The sequence below is a fragment of the Crocodylus siamensis genome, chromosome 13 (assembly GCF_052110815.1).
Source record: "Crocodylus siamensis isolate JL-2025a chromosome 13, ASM5211081v1, whole genome shotgun sequence".
In the NCBI taxonomy this organism is placed as follows: Eukaryota; Metazoa; Chordata; order Crocodylia; family Crocodylidae; genus Crocodylus; species Crocodylus siamensis.
Window position 1 is genome coordinate 7453668 of NC_143407.1, and position 19805 is coordinate 7473472.

General features: G+C 54.9%; 3 protein-coding genes across 4 annotated transcripts in view; all 3 read left to right on the forward strand.

The window, feature by feature from the left end:
* Nucleotides 1-164: 164 nt before the first annotated feature.
* On the forward strand, nt 165-3092 carry LOC149853811 (uncharacterized). Of its 2 annotated transcripts, XM_090025955.1 has the most exons (4): nt 165-239; nt 1064-1119; nt 1641-2026; nt 2327-3092. In XM_090025955.1, the coding sequence occupies exons 3-4, from the start codon at nt 1806-1808 to the stop codon at nt 3057-3059; spliced, it is 954 nt and encodes a 317-aa protein (XP_089882081.1). In that variant the 5' UTR covers nt 165-239; nt 1064-1119; nt 1641-1805; the 3' UTR covers nt 3060-3092. The 2 variants fall into 2 exon arrangements, with proteins under 2 accessions (XP_089882081.1, XP_089882080.1); XM_090025954.1 differs by lacking the exon at nt 165-239 and having other exon boundaries at nt 254-1119; nt 1636-2026.
* Nucleotides 3093-3240: 148 nt separating this feature from the next.
* Nucleotides 3241-6565, forward strand: SNRPE (small nuclear ribonucleoprotein polypeptide E). Its single transcript, XM_090025956.1, has 5 exons — nt 3241-3373; nt 3864-3890; nt 5044-5106; nt 5375-5453; nt 6310-6565. Exons 1-5 carry the CDS (start codon nt 3320-3322, stop codon nt 6363-6365), a joined length of 279 nt encoding a protein of 92 aa, XP_089882082.1. The 5' UTR covers nt 3241-3319; the 3' UTR covers nt 6366-6565.
* A 3253-nt stretch (nt 6566-9818) lies between these two features.
* Nucleotides 9819-19805, forward strand: part of SOX13 (SRY-box transcription factor 13) — a 70545-nt gene continuing 60558 nt past the window's right edge. Inside the window, exon 1 of the mRNA XM_090024950.1 lies at nt 9819-9953. The gene's annotated coding sequence lies outside the window, so the exon portion shown is untranslated. The remainder of the gene's footprint in view (nt 9954-19805) is intronic.

Consider the following 19805-nt stretch of genomic DNA (forward strand, 5'->3'; position numbering starts at 1 on the left):
AACGCAGGGTCCAGGGTGGGGGAATGGTGATACTGGGGGAGATCAGCTCCATCTGCAGAGGGTGGGGGTCACCTTGTGTGGTGGGCAGAGAGCAATGGGGCGTGGGGACTGGAGAGGCAGTGAGTGTTGGGATGGCAGGGGTGACAATCCCTGTACTGGCAGCTGGAGGCTTTGCAGGGCCTGCCGAATATCACGAAGCGTCACTTCCATGGAAAGCTGAAGTTCATTCACAATCGTTGGTGAGTAGGGGATGGGCAGGGAGTTGCAGCATGGCTGAATCCGGCTTGGGCCCTTCGGACACTCCTGGGAGTGGGGGAGCCTGCGTCTGACCCGTAGCTGTGGCAGGCATGGTCTCCCCAGAGCTTCGAGCTGCTGTGGGTGCTGCTGCCAGCCGTGTGCTACCATGTGCTGTGTGCTGAACATCCGCGTGGCTGAGGCCCACGGGTGGAGGCAGCGCGCTGTGTGCCAGGCAGCTGCCTGCAGCCAGAGTCACAAGGCGCCTCCGAGACCCAGAGGGGACAGATGAGGGTGGAGGCTGGGGGGCCTGGGAGAAGAGAATGGGGAGCTTTGGGGTCTCATGCCCCATGGGAGACACTGGCCCTGTGACGGTGTCTTGCCCCAGCCCTGTTAACCCTTCACCGTCTTGTTACCAGACTTAACACTAGACTTCAGGTAGTGACAGGGATTTCATAAAAGCTTGAACAAGATCAGTCCGTTCTATGCGAACATTTATTGATTGCAGCGGTTTACAATTTCAAGTACGTGACAAAGAACATATACCTTTCTGTGGCCGGGGCACGTGGCTGGGACAGCGTGAGCTCTTGGCTGCCAGCTGCCGCAGTCACTGGGGCAGCCCCTGGCACATGGCTCGCACGCTCTGCCCCATCCTGATTATTGCTTGTGGACTAACGAGGCCCCCGGGCCCCAGGCCACCCCACTCAGGGCCCAGCACAGTCCGCTCTGTCCAGGCAGGACCCTGTCCTTTGCTGAGATGTGATGTGCTCCCCACCCATCCCCCTGGTGTCTGGGCCCTACCTAACCTGCCCTGAGTCTTGTGTTGCAGTATGAGGCTCCAGAATCCATCCGCCGCCAGGACACAAGGAGGACTACGCATTCAAGGTAAGGGCCCCTTATGGCACCTGCTTCTGGGGCAGCAAGGTAGGGCACCAACTTGGGCAACCCCTGTGCCGTGGTGCCATCCATGCCCTGCCCCGGGGCCCCGGGTGCAGGAGGAGGCAGCTGCCCAGAGCCCAGACATTCAGGGCCCCAGCCTGGAGCTGCAGTAGGTGAGGGGCTGTTGCAGTCCCAGAGCCGTGGGGCTGGCCAGGACCTGCAGGGTCACATTCAGGCTCAGCCCTGCCAGAGGCAAAACCAGCCCTGTCCAAACCAGCCCAGGCAAACCTCATGTCCGACCACTGAGCCACACAACAGTCACCCAGACACAACCCCAGGCATCACCCCCACCCCTGCCCCCGGGAAAGCAGGGGGGCCGCGGCCACCAATGATCTGCTGCTCCCAGGAGGGGTTCTTGGATGCTCCAGAGAGCCCAGGCAGAGGCTGTGCCCCCACTGCAGAGGAAGGCAAAACCCCCAGTTCAGATCAATCTGACGGCGGGAAATCCCTTCCTACCCCCAGTGCAGCATCAGTCTGAGACTGAGCAGAGAGACAAGACCCTGAAGCCAGGACCCTGCAGGGCAGGTACCAGCAGGAGCACTGGCACAGCCCAGTCCCCATCCCCAGGCTTGGCTGCAGCTTGCACCCAGCACCTCTGCGGAGGCTTAAAAACCCCTTGCCTGGGAGGTACCATGGGGCTGTGTTGCCCAGGTCCTCTGCCCCCTGCCTCGAGCCCACATCACTGCAGCAGTGTTGGTCCTGGAGTTCAGGGCAAGGGGGCACTGGCCCCTGCCAGGCCGGCATCTGTCTCTACTGTCCTGTGCGTGCTGCAGAAAGGCAGAGACGACGTGAAGGCCGGTCAGCTGGACCCCTACGCCTACTGCACCTTCAACAGGTCCATGCTCAACAGGAGGTACAGCACAGATGCTTACCTGGGGGGTGGCCTTGCCCACGGCTGTGGGGAGGGGAGTCAGGGGCCATGGCAAGACCCGGGTTGGGTCCCAGCTTCCCTGGATCCTTGAGCCGTCCTTGTGACCCGGCTCTGCCTCGTGGCAGGGACCAGTGCAACAGGGAGCAGCCTTGACACCCCCCCACCCCCGCTGGGAAAAGCTAGGAACTGCCCTCATGGCCAACTCCTGCCCCATCACCCCCCAACACCTAACACGGGGCTTCCACAGATTGCCCTGACCTGCACCTCATCTTTTTCCCGCAGGAAGGCGAAGATGCAGGGACACTTTAAGGGGCTGATGAAGGGAGCCCAGCACGGCATCCAGGCTGGGCGCAGACGCCACCCCACTTGTGAAGTGAGGCCTGCTGGCCCCCTGCCCCCCACCGGATGTGCTGCCCTGGGCTCGGTGGCCCCCGGCCTTGACCTCTGCTCAGTGCCGCAGGGGGTGGCACGTGCATGGGTGTTTGTGCGACCGGGTCTGCGTGGGCAGAGCAGTAAATACGATTCGACCCGGACTGATCGATCGGTCGTTGTCCTTCCGGTGCCCGAACCCCTTCCGTCGGAGACCAGGCGCTTGCGGAGAGCCCAGAGAAAGGGCCAGGACAGGCTGCATGTCCAGGGGATCCTGATGGTCTTTCCCCTGGGATCCCCCAGCACCGGGGTGCAGTCCCGGCTGCGCTGCTTTCGGGTTTCTCTTCCTCGGTCTGCGCCGGGGCCCCAGAGGGCGGCAGGTGCCCCAGGCCCGGGCCGGGGTAGCACGGCGCAGAGCCGTGGGGCTGCCCGGGCCCCGCAGGGTCACCTCCAGGCCCAGCCCTGCCGGAGGCAGAATCAGCCCTGTCCAAACCAGCCCAGAGAAACCCGTGTCCAACCTCCGCGCCACACGACACATCCCCAGACACCCGCCAGCCCTGCCCCGGGAAAGCAGGGGGCCGCGGCCACCCACGCCCCGCTGCTGCCAGGGGGAGCAGGGATGCACCAAAACCCCCGGGCACAGTAAGGCAACCCCCAGTGCGGACCAGTGTGAAGAGGGCGGTTTGCACGGTGCGAGCCTGGCTGCGCTTATGGCGCCATTCACCAGGCTGCTGCAATGAGGGGGGGAAGGCAGTAGAGGAAGAGTCCTCCTGCGGTCTAGAGCGTCCGCCCGGAACTCACCCCCCCCTCTTCCCGCCAAAGCGCGCCGCTTCCTGTTTCCCGGCGTGCTGCGCGGCTTCCGGTGGTGGGGGGCGCGTGTGCGGCGGGGCCGATCCGTGCGCAGCCATGGCGTACCGCGGGCAGGGCCAGAAGGTGCAGAAGGTGATGGTGCAGCCCATCGTATCCTTCAGGGGCGTGGGGGGCTGTACCCAGCAACAGGGGGGTATTCCTGGGGGGTTGCCTAGCAAGGGGCGGGGGGCAGTCCTGGGGGATGTGGCTGCCCGGCAATAGTGGGGGGAGTTCTGGGGGCGGGGCGTTGTCTGTGGGGGAGGGGAAATTCTGGGGGGCGGGGGGTTGCCTGGCAATAAAGGAGATCGGGGGAGGGGGGGTTGTCTGGCAACCGTGGGGGGTGTAATCCTGGGGTATGTGGTTGCCTGACACACCGCCGGGTTCCTGGGGAGACGTGGATGTCTGTTTTTTTGGGGGGGGGGCGGGGATTGCTTGGCAATTGGGGGGGGTGAAATCCTGGGGGGGCAGTTGTCTGGCAATTTGGGGCAGGGAGGGGAATCCTGGGGGGGTTGCCTGGCTAAGGGGGGGGCTCTACCCATGCCTGCCCTAGCTCAGGTTGGCCCACGCTGCCTCCACGCTGTTCCTTAACTGCCTGCGACAGAACCTGATCTTCCGATACCTGCAGAACGTAAGTGATGGTTCTGGCCCCACATACGGCTTTGGGGGGCCGGAAGGGGCAAGTGGGCCTGGAGCTGCTCATAGTAGTGTGGGTGGTATTGCTGCTTTGCGTCTGGAGCAGGGCCCTGGAGAAAGGCACTGGTGAAGGAGTCCATGGGCTGTCCAGGGCCATGGGGCAGGAGGCAGAGCCTGCTTGTAGTAGGCTGAAAGTGGAAAGCTCAAGGGCCATTTGGGACCGGGGTCCCTGGGAGCAGCTTGTCCTAGGGCCTTTTCAGCACGTGTCTGGACTCAGGGTTTTCAGCTTGTATCTTTGCTGTGCTGTGAACTGGACCTGTGGCAGCCCTGCAGGTGGCTCCTCTGTTAGGAGCCTTTGCAGGTGGAGGGTGGTGTGCAAGGCATTTCCCTCTGCCGTCAGTGCTTCCCTTCAGGTGGGCCTGCAGCTGTAGGGGGTTGGACCCTGATCTCCCTTGGTAGAAGGAAATGGGTTCTGGCCTAGGTCTGCTTTTTTCTGCTGTAGCACAGAAGGGATGGCAACACATCTGTCTGTGCAGTGTCTGAACATCACTAGTGTGCACCCCCGTCACCAAAAGCTGCCTTGCAATTACCCCCCAGGGTTTGATTTTGCTTCTCCTGCAAGATTATTGCAGATATTCTGAAACACGCACACGGGGGCCCAGACATGAGTTTTCATCACTTGAGAAAAAACTTGCTTTTAAGTAAGCAGAACTGTTCCAGAGGTGATGGACTTCCTGCCCCCAGTGGACTTGGGTTCTGAAATTAACGCTTCCTTGTTATGTTAAGCAGTGTTATTATTTCCTAAGGGTACCATCTTGAAGGCAAGCAGCTCAGAGCAGCATGGCGAGGCAGCTGGTGTCCTGCCCCAAGGGCAGAGGAGTGGTGGGGGGCAGTGAGGCAGTGGGTGCTTCTTAAGACTCGCTTCTCTATGTGCTTAGAAGTGTTTGGTAGCTGGGGAGACTGCCCCCCACCCTTTTTGTAAAATACAGTGTGATATGCCTGCTATTATAGAGTGATGGATACTGTTTAAAAGCCCGTTTGGCCAGGGGCAAAGGTAGATTTTGAGTGAGCAGCAACGGATAACAGAAAATCACTTGGAATACATGTGCTAACACTCTACTGTCTCATCTTTGCTTCTCATTTTACAGCGGTCCAGGATCCAGGTGTGGCTTTATGAGCAGGTGAACATGCGAATAGAAGGATGCATCATTGTAAGTGCCAGGATGTACCTGAGTCTCTTGCTTTTCTGAATTTGCAAGTTCTGTTTGCAACTCCCAAATGCAAATGGAGACAGATGCTAGTTCTAAAGGCAGTGCTCAGCACTGTCTGAAGCAGCAGCCTCAGCCATTTTCACTTAATAAGTCTGTGCTCCTGTAAGAGAAGGCGATTGCAGTTGGTTCTGCCCTCAGTAAGGGCAGGGGTGTTGGATTTAACACCAGGGGAGTTAGGTGACTAACTGATTTTGTTGCTGGTTTTTAGGGTTTTGATGAATACATGAACCTAGTACTGGATGATGCTGAGGAGATTCATTCCAAAACAAAGTCAAGGAAACAGCTGGGTACGTTTACAGTTTAAATGATGGGCCCCAAACCTGTCCAGATGAGCCGTGTGTGGGGCAGGAATTTAAATGAGACGTATTAAAAGCTTGGGCTGAAGTCCAGCAAAGGCTGCTGTGAAGATGCTTGTTCTTGCTGTTTGCTATAGGATAACAGTGTTGGGGTCAGATATCTGATAAGTATCCTATTAGATATGGACAAGAAGTCCAGAAACTAGTCTAAGTCCTTAAAGAGGCTGGTAAATATCGTGTGCTTCTCTGCCTCCTCTTTGTTACTAGGATGGCCAGAGAAACCCAGTCTGATCTCTGCCACGTTCATCTCAGTCCTGAGACCCTCCAGCTCTCTGTCTTACTCTTTTAAGTGTGTGTTTCCAGAGTCAGGGCAGGGAACCATGACTCTCACTGTATGCTTGTAGTTGATATTCACTGCTTGCCAGGTGCCAAAGGTAAACAATGGCTCAGGGGTAGCTGGGGTGCCTTTTATCGCAGCACACCCCGTTATACAGGAGGAAATTGGCGTACTACCTACAGGTGGTGTTCATGTGCACCGATATGATGAATTGTACCTTTAGATTGTATACAGAGAGATGAGTACCACAGACTTACAGGCATGGAGCCCTGTGAAGTATGCAGTAGCAGTACGCCTGTATATTAGCTCAGTTTGCTGTAACAGAAACCTTCGCAGTCTGAACCCTGTAGCCTGTTGTTTTGCCAATGTCAGCAGAAAGATGAGGTACTTGTTTTGTGGACTTGGTTCTGCAAAATTTTCTGCTATTAGTGTCCTCTGTGAAATGCTTTTCCAGATATCCTTGTTCTCAGGCCGTGCCACTCCTGACCACCTTCTCTCTCTGTCTTGCAGGTCGGATCATGTTAAAAGGGGACAATATTACTCTTCTGCAAAGTGTTTCTAACTAAAATTTATCTCATTCCTTGGGTGCTAGCTGTTGTAAAAAGCTGATGGGTGGATACTTTAGCTATGTAAAGTTCTGGTCAAGTGTGCAGAATCCCTTGTTAGAGCTCTTAGGTTCTTAACTTGTGAATAATGTTTACCTTTGCCTTGCAAGGGGTGATCAGCAATTGCTGTGTTTCACAAATAAAGCTTTGTTTTATGATAACTCTGGCCGTACATTTATTTGACTGCTCTTATATCACTTCCTTACTGTTTTGTGTATGGGGAAAAAAAGTCATTCACCTCACCCCGTTTGTTCTGTTCAGCTTATAAGGGGAAAAACTTTGCGAATTCTGGAACCATGAATGTTAATGTGGGCTCCGTTAGACAGCTGAACTGTTCAGCCAGCGTCCTGGAGCCACTTGTAATGCTCTGACTGTTGTGATCTAGTAAAATAACTGTCGATGTATCTAGGTATGTGCTGCTGCTGTCATCTACACATCTGGCATAAAGCAGTCCTCTGCAGGGACCTCCAGGCAGGGGGAAATTTTAAACCCTTTGCAGTGTGTTAGGTAAATATTTGCCTGGGATTGTTTAAACAGAGATGTGCTAGCCCGGAGGTCTGGGTCAGGGGCCTCAGAGGTGCCATACTACACCTATTTTGTCAATATTGCTTAATCCTGCTTGTGGAATTGCTATTACTCTCACATTGGAGTGGGGAAAATAGAGCAGAAAGGTTCAGCAGTGAGCCAGTGGCATGAGGGAGTTGGTGTCAGAGCCAGGATTAAAACTTGATTTCTGGTTTTCTGGGCAGGCAAACTGGTATCTTTATTCAGATACCCTAAAAATACCAGACCGGGCCAGCTGGATCTTTCAGAAATGTTTTCTGTACTCTCTAATGTGTTGATGCATGATCTCCTTGAGTGAGGATCTCCTGGATGCTTTGCCTGAGGATCTGCTAAGTGTTTATCTTTTCCTGTTCTTAGGATATTTCCTGGGTCTGGGCCTAGTTTAGGGAGTGGTGTTGGGGTGGAAAGTCCAGCCATTTGTGCAGTTCTAGTCCCTGAATGCTTCCTGCATTCTTACCTGCAAGACCCCATGTGATTTGTTGGGCTTGAGTAACAATCATTTCCTTAGCAATAAGTTATTCAATCATAACCTGAAAATTAGTGAACCGGGGAGGGAAAAACCCAAAACATTTGTCTCTACTAAGAACAATATATTAAGTGCACAGCAGTAGTGAAGACATTGAAAATATTTACTATATTTTGGACCAGTCTGGAACAGGTTACTGGAAAAGTTTTCTCTTTCAGATAAAAATAATTTTGTTTGCTTTCTGATACTTCATCCCAGGTGTGTGCGCACACACATAGGTTGGTGCTTCATTTGGTTTAGTGGGAGAGAATTTTGATGCTGTTCCAGCACAGATAATCCAAAGCTGTTTCACCTGTGCCCTGAGCAATTCTACAGGATAGTGTAACAAGCATGCTGACTAGAAACTATGATGGCTGAGTGTGACATCCTGATGTGGCAGCTGAGACAATGGTGCCTGCTAACAAGTCTTGGTATCTCCTTTCGCAAGTTTCCAGGTGCAAAGAGTAGTAAATCAACCACTACATCTCTTTTGCAGTTACTGATATAGGTAGGATTAGCACTGTTCAGCCACAAATGGGTATGTACAAATTAAATAATAGCTGATGCCTTGCATCTAGTCTCCATTTTATCTGCTATGTTTAGCTGAATTGAAGTTCTGCAGAGCAGAAGGTAGACTAGTTACTGTCTAGTGCAAGCATTACATACTGATTGTGTGTGTTAACAGTTTTATGTGTGTTCAGGCTGACCACATCTGTATCTTGTTAAAGGCAAATCAAGACGGTGATAATTCTTTATCTAAAAAAGTCAATGGTATGTTTTTGGAAGTAGTTGTTTTTCTCTCTGGGAGAGAGAATATGTCATAGAAGGGTAAAGATACCATGGGCTCATCCAGACTGAAGTGCATGTGTGTTTTCCCAGGAACAGTTAGCAGCAGCACATTTGTGCCACTGCACGTTGTCCTTAGGGAATGCCCCGTACGTGCTGCTGGGAGCAAATTGCCCTGGGTGGGGTAGCGGGGGCTGAGATCAGCACCTGGGTTGGCCCCAGCAGCCTTACCTGTGGTCCTGGTGGCTTCCTATGGCTGAGCTGCAGCAGCAGTGATCTAGGTGTGTGGAGCCTAGTCAGCAGGTGGAGCATGGTTCTAACTGGCCAGATTCCCAGTTGTGCACTTTTTAAAAATTTGGATTTCCTGGTATCTAAGTTTGTCACCCTCCTGCAAATATACAGTGTGGAGAAACAAATCATGTGCAGGGTGCTTTTTGTGGAGTCTCAATAGCCTTTTGAGCACTTCAAAGCTCGCATGCGCACTTGTGTGGACGCACCCCATAACTGCAATCAACACAGGATCGGTGACATAAAATTGGTTCAGTGCCTCTGGCACTTTGTCCGTTATATCTGCATCAGGAGAGCAGTTGTTTATCCAGAACCAGAGCAGTAAAAGCAGTAGCTGCTGGCTCCTGGTCCTATATTTCAAGAGGCTGCCTGGAGCTCCCCTGCGGCTAGATGCAATCAAATAGGTGGGAATGAACTCCAGAGATGCAGAGTCAGCCCGCAGGGAGGAAGGAAGTGGACTGATCAGCTCTGAAGTGTTCAATGGCAAACTACGCAAGGGCACGGGAATTGGCACTGCAAGTGGGAGCTGCAGCAGTAATGAGTAATTAGAAGGGCCCCAGTTGGAAGCATGAAAAATGCAAAGCCTGGATGAGGGTGTGCACGCGTGCCTGTGTTCAGATTGGGAAGGGGAACAGCCTGACTGTTTGTCCAACACCTAGCACGGTGGTGTCTTGCTCTGAATGGGTGGCCTTCAGCCCTACTTGAAACGCTTGTTCTGTGAAGGGTTTGGGATTGGCTTGCTTGAAAGCTCACAGCTGATTTAAGTCATTCCAATTGTGCTGGTCTTTTATTTTTGCTTTTCGCACCTCCAGACTCCCCTCTTCTAATTTTCTAAACCAAGCAGCGCAGGGATGTAGGACTGGGGCCTCGGTTTCTGAGTTTGTTTTCTTGCTTTGTGCTTTACCATTGGCTTTAAGCGGATCTTTGCTTCCACTTTGTACCCCCTTCTATAAAGGGAGTCCCTTGGCTTTATTTTTTTCTCAGAGGTAGGGAAGTGCAGTGGCTCTGAGATCCCACCAGGGTATCTTACATTGGTGCATGTCCATCTAGACACCCAGCTTCAGAGTGAAGTTGCTGCTTCATGCTCCTTCCACCACTTTGGACGGCAGAGGGCACTGCTGTACCCAGCAACTCCCCTCCATGGCTGTTGCAAAGTGTCATCAGCCTCAGCTGGAACAGAGGAGTTCCCCAGCATTCATGCAGCTTTATTGGCTGCCAAACATCCTGGAAAAAAGAGCGAGCCAGCCTGCGGAGTGTGGAGCTGCCCTCAGAGCAGGAGACCAGCAGCTTATTTCCTCGCTCCCAGGCCCTCTCTGGCCCATCTACGCACTGAGACCTGAGATGTAGGAGGCGAGGCGTGGACGGTTCTGCTAGCGACTGAGCAAGTGGTGGGGATAAGGCACGAGGTAGAGTGAACACTTACAATTGGGCTTTGTGTTTAGAAAGCTCCTGTTGCCTTTCTGCTCTGCTGAAGCTGGTTGTGTTTGCTTTGTGCCTTGGACTTTTCCATAGCATGCAGATTCCTTTCCTCCAAGCTGTCGCGGTAGGTATGGACCCCTGCGGAAGATGCGCTGCATTTTATTAAGGCTCCCGACACGAGCAGTTAACTCTGCAAGTGCTTTGGGGGCATGTGGACTATTGTAGTTGAATTACTGTAGCTGATTATTGCGCTCGCATGGAGCAGTCGGCATGTTGTGATCTCTGTCTAGACCCAGGGGTCCAACACTACGGCAGTAGGTGTAGACAGACCTCCAGCCGTTGTAAGCCCTTCCTCCCTGCTGGGACCCTTCATAGAAACTGCACTTACAACTTGTCTTTATTGGCAAGAAATAGTTCAGAGCTGTAAATGTGGCTGGCACTTGGCACATTAAAGTAGTCAAGGTCTCTAGGACTCTGGCGTTCAAGGGCAGGGGAGACGGACTCCTTGTCTGAGATGGTTTAGACGGGGAGGATCCTGCCTTGAGAGCCGGACTTAGACGTGACTTGCTGGGGGTTCCTTCCAGCCTGGGTTTGCTCTGATTTCGCCTTACAGAGTTTGAAACCTGAGTGTGGACAGGGGGCAGGTCTCTTAGAGCACAATGGAGCATCCTTGGGTGTGTCCCTGGGATTGTCCGTCTGTGTTGGAGGGTAGGTGGTCTGGGGTGGGATGTTGGCATCCCATGCTCTGAACTGGGCCAGCCCAATCCACTCTACTCCTGTAACAAAAGCTTGCTTTTAAGAGCCTGCTGCTCCCTCCTGTGATTAACACTCGGTGCTGCACTGAGGGCGTCTTCCCTTCACAGTCCTACTTGATCCCTGCTGGGTTTGATCCTTTGGCTCTGTGGCCATAGGTTCCCTTAGCGCTGCTATCCAGCTGAAAGCGCTGCTACCCTCTGGTATCCCAGAAGGGGCTGGAGTTCAGCTTCTCTTTTTAAAGGTTTCTTTTCTGGAGGAGGCTCCGTGGAGACTGACGCTTATCGTGCCCAACAGAACTGGGATCGAAATCTCTGCTGTTCAGGGGTAGATTTTTCTCCCTTTGCGGCCTTGCAGAGACACTGGTGTGAATAGCCAGCTTTGTTTTTGAACAGACAGTATGCTCAGTGGGTCTATTCTGTGCCTAGGTAAGTAAGTTCCATTGTGATTCTTTGATATGACCCCTGAGATTCACACAGGAGCTTTTGTAGAGGCTTGAACATAAACCTGCAGATGGTAAAAATCTTGCTGGTGGCAATGGGAGGACACATCTTACCTGTTCATATTTTTGAAGCAATGAGATGGATGAAGGAGTGTCGTGCCCATGACCAAGGGTGGCTCTGTGTATTTGTGTGTGTGTGCGCACACACGGGTGTGCATGCACTGCTGCCCTTTCTGCTGCTGCTTGCAATGTGATCAATCCCAGGGTACAGCATGGGATACTTTGGCATAAGCACAAATAAAGGGAATGGAGGAGACTGTGTGTGGCTGCCTGCTGATCTTGGGTAAGCTCCAGCATTTAATTAAACCCACAAGTGCACAGGGCAGAACAATCAAGTGGTTCAGAAACAGCCTCTCGGGGATGGTGTCTGAAGATCAGAATCGCTCTGGGTGAACAGGATCTGGGGATTTGTGCAGTGCACCATCCCATGTCAGCCAGCTACCTGCTCACAGCATCCATGGCACAGTGGTTGCCCTAAAGCAGGTGGCCACGATGCTTTGAAAACCGCGTGTGTATAGAGGCTCTCTGACCTGAGGCTACAAACCTGAAAGTCTGAGTTCTGTTGGTCACAGCTCAGGCACCAGATCTGGAGAAGCAAAGCCATGATTTTGGTGGTGCCCGAGTGGGGCACCTTGCAGTGATGGGTTGGAATACCAGGGGTTCAATATGGGGCTAATTGGGGATGTTGTAATAAGAGAGGCTTCCCCACCCAGCACACAAATAAATGATTTTTCCAACCCAAATACCCAGTGCCAAAGAGCTTTTTCAGAAACTTTCTTAGCTCAAAACTTTTTGTCAAAAAAAAAAAAAAAATCCAGAGTTGCTGGAACTTTGTTTCAAAATGAAATTTTGGGTGTTTCCCAGTCGAACCTTGCTTCAACCCAGATGCCCTTTCACTTCCAGCAGGCTGGCAAGGTTCGGAAGTAGTCCGTGTGCATATGAAACGCATTTGTTGGTGACCTGGATGGAGCTTCTTGTTGGTTTGTTTGGGGGTTTTTTTGTTGTGTTTTTTTTTATTTCTGAACAACCTTTTTGTGTTGGTTGAGGGTGGAGGAAATTTTTCAGAATCTCCTGTTTTCCCAAAAGCGTCAAGCTCTTCCCTGCGTGGCTGTACAGAGCAGGCTCCTTGTCAAAGCAGTGGCAGGTAGACCCCCTGGGAGGATGGAATTTTGTTCCTCCTTCTGCAAAGGTCTGGTCAGGGTCTGGCCCAGGGATGCCAAAACACCTGGTCCAGAGGCTTTTATTAGAAGCCCCCTTAGCAGCTGCCCAGCCCATTTGTTCCCCTCATCATGTGTTTTCATGTTCCTGCCCATCAGGGGTGGCCTTATTTCCATTTCCCACATTACTGGGACAACTGAGCTCTGGGCATTTTGACAGTCTGTAAGGGTCAATGTGTCATTATGTTCACCCCATTGATGCATGAGTTGAGGGTCACAGCCAAGGGAGGGACCAACATCCCATCCCCAGCTGGGGAGCTCTGCCAGGCAGAAAGAGCATCCCTGGACCATGTGCTGAATAGGTACACAGGCCCCCTCGTACCTGGAGCTCAGCTTGCTCTATGTATTTTATTTCACTTGGCTTCATATAACTTGGGGCAGCAGGTGTGCACCCAGGGGGACCCACCAAGGCACAGGGCCATCAAGCGGTTTGGTCCAAGGGCTCTCGGCATGTCTGGTTCTCAGTCTCCTACTGCGACAGCCAGGTCACGCTCTTTCCTGAGGAGTAGATTTGTACCCAGGACTCGTGACTAGGCCCTAGACTAGCAGGCTGGAGTCCACACCCAGGCGCCCTGCTCCAGGTGTGAGGCTAAGCAGAATTAAGGTGAGGAATGGCCTCCCTGCTGGAAGAATGAGCTGATGCTAACAGTAATCCCTGCGTGGCTGTGGAGGGTTTTGCCAGTGGCAACGGTCTTTCCACTCAGGTTGGTAACCGGGACGTGGTGAAACCAAAGCTGCAGGGAAGGCTGCAGCACGCTGCCTTAGGCTGAGTGCTGGATGCATGCATGCTTTAGCTTGGTGAGAAGTATTTTCTAGGGAGCAGATACCAGACTCCTGGGTTCTGCTGCAGGGTCTCGGGGAGCTGTGCGTTCAGTGGTCCCCCTTGTTGTGGGGCTGGAGCTGAGCTCTCCTGACAGGTCAGCTCCTTTCAGGTGAATTGCTTGGGGAACGCTGCTTCTCCCTTTGATTTTTGTGGTTTACTGTGGGGCAGTAGCATCGAATCATGCCCCAGGGGCTTGAGTGGCAGTGGGTGAAACCCCTATAGTACCCATCCGGGTAAGAGAGCAGCTGGCTGGTTTCTGGGGGAGCGAGCACAGCCAGGTCCTAACCTCTGTACAACCCAGCTGAGAAGGCAGCTGTTGTTAAACAGCTCCCCACTTCCCAACGAAGGTGAGCCATGTCCTTTCTGGACACCATGTCTGTTGGAGGCCTCGCGCTCTCCCTTTCGTCCAGTTTCCGGGGCTTGCCTTCTGCAGGGGCTGTGTCTCGGCACCTGCCCCATTGCCAAGGTGCAGCTGTCTGAGCAGGCACTGGGCGGCTGCTTCAGCTGGGCTTTTAAGTTCTCATTGCAGCAGGTCGCATCGTCTGCTCCCTTTAAACGGGCTTTGTTCCTGCCGGGGACATGGCACAAAGTATTTCAAAACACCTCCCCCCTGACAAACGCCAGCTCTCAGAGGCTCATCCCTTTATCGTACATCAACAACAGAGCTAATATTCATGTCTAGGAAGTGAGATGCTATCGGAGCCCGTGTTGGGCTCCGAAGTGGGTGTATGAGGCGTGCACGGGTTTGGTGGGTGAAGGAAAGGGGGCTGTGGCAGGAACTCTTTATCAGAGAGGAAACGGCACTGTATTTGGGCGGGAGGGGGAAAGTGCTCTGTGTGGCTCCCTGGCAAGGGGGGGTTAGAGACTCTTGAGTTCAGGGTAGACTTGTCCCCCACCGGACTGGCTCTGTCTGCCGCACGTGCCCTGGAGCCTGTTGCGTGGCAGGTTGGGGTCATTTAGCCAGAGGCTCAGGTGATATCCGACATTTGGAGGAGATGGTGATTCAGAGCAGGAAAACACCCCGAATACTGGCAATGTGGAGACCAGCCGCATGCTGGCTGTGCCGTGGTCATCAGAAAGGCTCCTCAGGAGCTTGGTGTTCTGAGAACTCGCCAGTTATTACAGTCCCCCATTGGGCACGTGTGGAAACTGAGGCAAGACAGAGAGTGACTGGCCCATGGTCCCCCAGTGAGTCAGTGGCAGGGTGAGGTATCCAGGCTGCCAGACTCAGGCCTTGTCCCTCTTCTGCGCACTGTGTGGCATAATGATCCCCCTGAGATGGTCCCCGCAGCTCCCTTTGAAACCTGAGTTCAGTCACTTTGGAGGCAAATTCTACCCCAGCTTTTACCCAGGAGAGACATTGAGGTAGAATTCAAACCAGGCTGTTTTTATCTGCTGAGACCTTGTTCCTGGTCTTGATGCACAAAAAATGCCTGGCTCTTGCCCTGTGCCAGTACCCCACTGGAAATCTCAGCTTCTCTTGCGTGCTGCCATCACGAAACCTGCAGTAAGACACGGACAGAGGAGAGGGACGATTGTGTGCATTGCACACCCCCCCTTGCTCTGGGGTGAAAAGTTATGACATCTGAGAGGCTTTCACCTGAGCAGGAGGTAGGCTGGACACTTGCTGTCTGCAGGAGAGAGGCCTGGGAGCCCAGGGCTGTGCGTGAGAGTGATGCAGTGGGCACCGCTCATTGCTGGTGCCCATTCCTAACGTGCTCTGGTGGCTGCAGCATTGGCCAGACAATGGGCTACTCAGGCAAGGCTACATGCCATGGCGGGGATTTTCACAAGGGCTCAGACCCCAGCAAGGGCCAGGCTGTCGGAAGCACTTCCTCTGCATGCCAGGCACAGAGCCCCTGGAGGCCAAGTGGCACACCGTGGTTACTGTGATCTGCTCCACAGCCATTGCACCCCAGCTAAGGGGCCAGACCTCACAAGTGCATCTTTGCTGTCTGCACCATGTTTAAAAACATGAGGAAGCCATGTGAAAACTGCCGAGCTCCTGCTATCTGAGGCTAGCAGGTGCTCACAGGCGTGCAAGACCTTGCTCCATCAGCTCTCCTAATGGGTCCAGGGACATGTGGAGAAGAAAGCAGGGAGGGTCCCTGTAATGTTTCAGGGACAGACACTGGCCTGTTCCCTACCCAAGGCCTCTGCTATGGGGACCAGTCACATCACTGAGGGGCTTTGGAGGAGCAGCAGTGACAGGAGCAATCCCCTGGCTCATAAACTTGCCACATAGCCAGCAGCACTGGGGAGGCCTGGCCTTCCTCCATCAGCCTGCTGGTTGAAGGCTCCTTGAGCTTTCCCTGCAACACCTGGGGAGGCTTGGACCGCCTCCCAAGTGCTAGCTAGGCCCAGATGTGCTGTGGGTGGAGCAGTGACTGGCTGCACCTCCCCCATCCACAGAGGGGGCTGGGGCTGCCCAGATGCATGCCTGGGGGTCTCTAGGCAAGGACTTGTGCCTCCTCCGAGGTGAGTGAAGGGGCTTGGGGGGCTTTAGGTCTCTCTCGGCACTCCAGCACACAGAGCCTGGTGCCTCTTTGCCCTCAGAGGGGCCCCAGCAATAGTGGAGCCCTGCACCCATCAGTGGCAGAGACCTGAACAGCAAGCTGCTGCCTGGGCCATGGGCACATGGGTGGAAGGCTCTGAAGGCTGTGAACCAGGCTCTGCCTGAGACAGGGTGCTCATCCACGATGGGCAGTGCCTGGGAAGCCTGCCGCTGGGGAGAGGCATCACATGGTGTGTGCATGTGGTACCTGCAAAGCCACGCATGTTCCCACTGATGTGGGTGTTGCTGGCCTGGCTCTGGCCTTGAGGCAGGGGTTGGAGTAGGTTATGAAGCCGAGCAGTGAGGTGTCCCAGGCCGGTCAGCTGTCATCAGCCCTGACATCCTGTCCTCCGAGTCTCTGCTTCAGCCCCCCCTGTTCCTACCTCTCCTCTAGGCCCAGCAGATGAATGCTTCTTCTAGGGACCTCTTGTCTTTCTCCTGGTCTCTTAAGCTCCCTCTCTGCCTCCCAGGCTCAGGGCACAGCAGGATGCTCGAGCCTGTGGAGCAGGACATCCCCATCGTGTTTGTTCCCCTGCCCTTTGCATAGGGCTCTGGTTTTTACATAGGAAAGAGCAATGCAAATGGGCCTGGAGCTGAGAGTGTGCAAACAGGATGGAAGTGATCCCGGGCTGCTTCCTGCCCCGCTGGGTGCCCTGGGAAGATGCGAGTGTGGGGCTCTCTCGCCCATGTGGTGCTTTCAAGGGGCTGGTCTGGTGGGAGGAGGTGTTGGGTGTGCAGCTGAGCAGGAGCGGATGGAGGTTGTTGCTTGCTGAGCTTCTGGCCTGTGTTGCGAGTAGCCTGTTGCACCTCCTCAGGATGCTAAGGCCACGGTCAGTGCCTGGCCCAGACACTGCAGTGTCGGCGACAGTCCCCTCGGTCTTTATTGTCATTGCCTGTCTCTGCTTTCCCTGGACCCCTGGGAGACAAACATCCCCTCTCTGACCGCAGCCATACAGCTGGGCCCTTCCCCTCAAAGCACCGGGAGCCGTGGGCTCCATTTCTTATGGATTAGGAAGGGCTCGTGGGTCAGGCCCTGCCTTGGGAGGGGTGAGAGAGGGGGTCCGAGCCTAGCTTTGAGTTCATCACCTTCCCAGGCCTCTGAAGCATGGCTAGCTCCCTTTCCTGCCTCACATGGGACACGTCGGGCATCAGGGCAGGGCTGGGCCTGCCTGCACGTCTGCGCCGAAAGGCAAAGGGCTGTTGTTACTTGGAGAAGGAGGGATGGAGAAGTGGGTGCCGCCCTCCTGGGCCAGGCTCGGCTCCGACTGGTCGCGGGGCTGTACCAGGGAGCTTCGTCCATTGGGCTGCACGCGGCTGCTCAGACCTACAGTTCTTTGTGGAGGATCAAGACCCAAGAGGTCAGGATTAGCTTTCAGTACACTGGGGCAGTCGCTGTGACCTGCCTCACGCTGGGTAGCCGGGCCTTCTCAAGGGGGACTGGAGGCACAGGGGGAGCCCCCCAGCATCCTGGCTCCCAGGGCTCTTGCCACGGCTGGGCAGCAGGGAAGCGGAGCTGGCTGCTTGTCTTCCTCTCTCCTGCTCCCCTTCCACCTGCTGTTTCACACCCTCCACCTTTGCATCCCTTTGTTCTACGGGATTTGTAATTCAGGACAAGTACTGGGAAGGACACCGCCCTGCTGGGATGCAGCTAACCCCTGCCTTCCTGCTGCCCAGGGACATCCCTCCAGGTGTGACCTGGGCTACCAGGGGGGGCCAGGAAATGAGCATCTTTTTGAGGCCTGCCCTTGGGCTGCCTGGGCCTGAGAGTCAACTTCTGCTCCCGGTCAGGCCCATATGACACCCCAGAGACCAACGGGGTCACCCAAGAGAACTAGGAAGCCAAGGGGCAGAGGTGCCCAAATCCCAGTCACCTCCAGTCCACAACTCTGGCCCCTTGGAGAAGGGTAAACATAGCCCATGGGGGGGTTAGCCTATTGAGCTGGGGGTGGACTGGAGGTTTGGCTGTCCCTGGCACCATCACCATCGCCCCATGGACCAGGCACCGGCAACGTCAGAGAGGCTTTCGCTGCTCTCCGCATCCCTGCAGCTGCCGTCGGCCCAGGCTGCCGTGCTGGCTCGGGGTTAATTTGTGCAGTGCTTCTAGGAGGCCTCACTCTGGCCCAGCAGAGCTCAGCCCTGGAAAATGCAGTCATGGCTAGTGTGCACCACCCACACCCAGTCCCGTGCCCTGGTAGGCTTGTGTGCACACAGGCGTGCCCCTGCTCTGGAAAACACGCCTGCCCAGTCAGTCCGTGTTCCCCCGCGCGGAGCCTGCCCAGCTCGCAGGAAACCTCCAGCCACTGCGCGGCTGGTATCTGCAGCGACAGCAAACAATGGGATCCCCAGAGACAACAATGCCCCATTGTCCTGCGGAGTGCTAACAATGGAACAATAGACCACAGTCTGCTTCATTTATTCCCAGGCACGCCCCCCTGCAGCAGGCCCTGCATCCCCGATGCGCTCCGCAGGCAGGGCCTCCCGCCATCCCCACCACGTCCCCACGCCTCTAGGATGCGTCCGTCAGGCCCAGTGAGTCCCGCAGCCAGCCCCGGCTTGGCTGGGCATGCCCGGAGGAGGATGAAGTGGCTTCTCACTCGGTGGTGGCTGTAGTTTTGTCGGCACAAGAGATGGAAAACTCCTATGAGATCATGCAGGAGAACAATGGGGCATTGTTGTCTCTGGGGAGGGCCACTTGTTTGCTCTGTGGTGGCCACGGGCCCTGGAGCTTTCGTGAGGCTTCGCGCTCTGGGGAATGTGGAAGATGTTCCCCATCACCCACCCTCGCGCTTCCCAGTGTGGCCACCCCCTGCACTGGTCCATGGAGGCCGGTGGGGGGCTGCAAGGAGGGTCTCTGGTAGAAGAGCCAAGGGGGGAAGCCTGGCACGTGAGGCGATAGCACAGGGGCAGCCAGGCCTGAGATGACCTCAGGCCTGGCACGTCACCCTCTAGACCAGGGGTGACCAAAATATGGCCTGTGGGGCTCCCCACAAATCTGGTCATTGGAAGAGCAATGCAGCATTAATTGCCTGTAGACTGGCTCTGCCCGAGGATGCTTGCCCTGCTGGCGCCATACACGGCACCAGGGTGGCGCCGACCCAGGGTAGTGGGGCTGCCATACAGCAAGCAGTATTTGAATGTGCAAATGAGCAGGAGCTGGCACAACTTCAGCCCCCGTGGAAAGGCAGGGGGAAGACGGGGACAGGCAGGTGAACAAACAAACAACATGGAAATTTGCTGTGCAGGGATTTCACTGGGCCCCAGGGCTTTGTCGTGCTAAGAGCTTCCCCCTGCCTGGGGTTCTGCCTTCTGCACAGAAAGCTGTGGGGCGATGTATTGTATCTAGAGATGGGCACAGCTGCAAGGCCCTGGCTGGCATCACGGCTCAGTTGCCTAGCTGAGATCCTAGGCAAATCTTGGATGCAGCCTGGCCTGGCGACCAGAGCCCTGGGCAGGGAATCAACCTGGCCTCTGGCTCCAGTTCTGCCCTGGCCCCTGCTCTTTGAGCTTGGCAGGTCTCTGCCTGTTTCCTCCTGTGGATAATGAGAGATGTCTGCTCTGCAAAACACTTGAAACGGAGGGTAAAGGGTCCTGCCTGGCAACTGCCCGATAGCTGCTCTGGACAGGCATCGTCCTTTTTCATTACCCCGCCTCCTGTTTGACACTCCTTTGTCTTCTCTTCTGGGCTGTAAGTCCTTCTGGGCGGAGACCTCCCTGTCCTTGTGGCCCCCAGTGTAATGGGGCCCCACCCTGATAGGTGCTGGCAAGACCTCAATGGCAGCGAAATGTGGGGAAATTTGGCTCCAAGCCAGAACCCACGGGGCAGCTGGAAGGGGGAGTCGGGCAGGGGAGAGGGTCAAAGGTCCCCCCTGATGCCAGCTCCCTCCAAAGTTTGGGGCTGCTCCTATATGCAGGGAGTTTGTCAGAGGCCCTTGAGTACCTATCAGCAGACAAACCCACCTGAATAGGTAATGAATGGAGGAAGAGAAAAGA

What these genes read in the sequence shown, in the direction of transcription:
- LOC149853811 (XM_090025954.1), top strand. Translation starts at nt 1,065, where the DNA reads ATGAGGCTCCAGAATCCATCCGCCGCCAGGACACAAGGAGGACTACGC. An exon ending in AGGAGGACTACGCATTCAAG is followed by an intron (nt 1,120 to 1,635) that starts GTAAGGGCCCCT and finishes TCCTACCCCCAG; the next exon opens with TGCAGCATCAGTCTGAGACT. An exon ending in AGGTCCATGCTCAACAGGAG is followed by an intron (nt 2,027 to 2,326) that starts GTACAGCACAGA and finishes TTTTTCCCGCAG; the next exon opens with GAAGGCGAAGATGCAGGGAC.
- SNRPE (XM_090025956.1), top strand. Translation starts at nt 3,320, where the DNA reads ATGGCGTACCGCGGGCAGGGCCAGAAGGTGCAGAAGGTGATGGTGCAG. An exon ending in AGGTGATGGTGCAGCCCATC is followed by an intron (nt 3,374 to 3,863) that starts GTATCCTTCAGG and finishes TGCCTGCGACAG; the next exon opens with AACCTGATCTTCCGATACCT. An exon ending in GAATAGAAGGATGCATCATT is followed by an intron (nt 5,107 to 5,374) that starts GTAAGTGCCAGG and finishes GCTGGTTTTTAG; the next exon opens with GGTTTTGATGAATACATGAA.